Below are 2,590 nucleotides of genomic sequence, written 5' to 3' on the forward strand. Positions count from 1 at the left end.
ATATCAGAAATGATTTGAGAGTGTGAAACACTGGCTATGTCAGACAACGGCAAATTTTCCACATTTAATGGGAGAAAGAGGCTTGAGTCCCACAATATAAAAAACTGATATTGGCTATGACATGGGTTTTGAACATCATCTTCCATCAGAAATCCCCACTGAAACTAGAAGCAAGAAACTAAACCATCAGACTCCTAAGAAATGGTAAGGAAGGGACCACATCCTTCATTCCCATCCTCTTTATGATTCAAATCACCTTTTCCTTCAGAAGATTATAGCTGGTAGAGACTGGGATGTGACCAAATTTATGGGATGATTAGCTCTGAAAGAGGCCTTAGACAAACAGTAGCTATATCAGACTCTTCCCAGGAGACACAACCAGGCTAATCGTATAGCTTTATTTCTGTTCAAAGGCACATCCTCTCTCTCCATTTATTCCCACTATGGCAGAAACACACAACAAACATCAATCACCATCATGTCTGGATTACGCCACATCAAAATATTTGGGACACAAGTTCTCCACATTCTTGGGGGCCTCTGTCAGATATCAGTCCTTTACGATCAGAGGTCTGAGACTGAGCAGGGCTCAATCTCCAAAGCAAAAGGAACTAACGAGTTTCTAAACCTTAACATTTTACAAATACTTGCAGATTATTTATAAATGATGATGACATTCCCCATGTACAGTGAAAGTATGAACCTCCTCAGGACTTAAAGACATTGTGTTTGTGTGGAATCAAGTCACCGTCAGTCCATTTGGCATATTAATCTGTGTCAAACTAAGCTTTCTTTATACAAAGGCGATATTATAGTCCATTTATTTGCATACTCTTAGGAGTTAAGCTTTCTGATAGGACAAATCTGGACAGAACCTCAGCAGTACCATCTCTTCTTCTGTAAACTCCTCAAGGCATCTTTGATTTCCTTGTTCCTCAGACTGTAAATCAAAGGATTCAACATGGGGATGGCCACAGTGTAGAATACTGATGCAAATCTGTCAAAGCTGGAGGAACCGCCAGAGCTGGAACTCAAATAGACAAAGACACTCGAGATATAAAAAAGGGAAACTGCTGTTAGATGAGAAGCACAGGTGTTGAAAGCCTTGGACCTGCCTTTAGCTGAAGTGATCTTCATGACGGAGATGACAATATAACAGTAGGATACCATGATAATGAGAGCATTAACTACCCCAAAGATCATTGTTACTATAGCAAGCAATAGCTGTACAAAGAAAATGTCAGTGCAGGACAGGACTAACAACTGGGGTATGTCACAGAAGAAGTGGTTGATGACATTAGGGCCACAGAAGTGAAGATGAAGTATGGCACACAATTGGGATACAGAACCAGAGAGTCCAGCCAGATAGGACCCCAGCACCATCCGAATACAGAGGGTGGGTGACATGACTGATGAATAGAGAAGAGGATTACAAATGGCGGCATATCGGTCATAAGCCATGGCTGTCATGAGACAAGACTCACTCAGTCCCATGATTGAAAAAACAAAGTATTGAACGGCGCAACCCACAAAGGTGATAGTCTGCTGCTCTTGGAAAAAGCTGGAGAGCATCTTGGGGGCTGTGGAGGTCACATAGCAGATATCCATGAAGGACAGATTACTGAGGAAGAAGTACATGGGTGTGTGGAGGTGACAGTCCATCCTTATTAAGATGATGAGGCACAAGTTCCAAGTCAGAGTCATAATGTAGATGAGCAGAAATACAACAAAGAGCACTGCTAGGATTCTGGGGAAATCAGAGAATCCCAAAAGGATGAAATAAGTGACCTCTGTAATATTTCCTCCCCCAGTCATTGGCTTGGTGCTTCTAGAATCAGAAAAGAGAGAAGAGAATGCACTGCTGAAATCTCATTCAAATTAAAGAGATATTTTCAAATTTGACTGAAAACTTAACAGAAATTCTGTGGTTACTACAGAGATCAGTCATTGAAAGTTTTTTTTAAGCCTTTGAAAATTCATTATATAAGTGCAGCTTTGTAAGAGCATAAGGGTCATCACTGCAGATTAAAACTGAAATAGCCCTTCAGTCCCAGATAGCCATCTAGATAAATTTTTTAAATTTCTTCTTTTACCCTTAAGAAAAGTTATTTTTGATGTTTATAACAATTTTACAAACTTTTATGTAAATTTTTTGATATATCATCTTCTAACTGGCCCAGAAAACTATATCGTAACTTGACTTTGATAATATTTTCTCAAGGCATAGCTTAAATGCCCAATAAAGTTATGGAAGAAGTCTCTTGGGAAGTCTTCATACTAAGTACACCAAAGGGAAGCCAGCATAGCTCATTACTGACCCCAACAATTTTTTCAATCTTAGGGTATTTTACTACTTGAAAACAGCATGGTACTGTGGTTAAAGGTTCAGACTTTGGAGTTTTGTCTGATACCTTCTCATTTTATGAACTCGCCCCCATAGCTTACACACTAAGACTGATTTGCTCCCAATAAAATGAGAACATCAAGAGCCCCTGGACTATAAGATTACTAGGAGAGTTACAGGAAAATTCATGGGGAGGCCCAGCATACAATGCTGTACAAAGTAACTGTTGAACAGGTGTTGGCTATT

General features: G+C 39.7%; 1 protein-coding gene across 1 annotated transcript; it reads right to left on the reverse strand.

The window, feature by feature from the left end:
• Positions 1 to 876: 876 nt before the first annotated feature.
• LOC125177166 (olfactory receptor 5AN1-like) lies at positions 877 to 1,815 on the reverse strand. Its single transcript, XM_047879256.1, has one exon. It carries the CDS (start codon positions 1,813 to 1,815, stop codon positions 877 to 879), a length of 939 nt encoding a protein of 312 aa, XP_047735212.1.
• Between the last annotated feature and the right edge of the window lie 775 nt (positions 1,816 to 2,590).

This window comes from Prionailurus viverrinus, chromosome D1, assembly GCF_022837055.1.
Source record: "Prionailurus viverrinus isolate Anna chromosome D1, UM_Priviv_1.0, whole genome shotgun sequence".
In the NCBI taxonomy this organism is placed as follows: domain Eukaryota; kingdom Metazoa; phylum Chordata; class Mammalia; order Carnivora; family Felidae; genus Prionailurus; species Prionailurus viverrinus.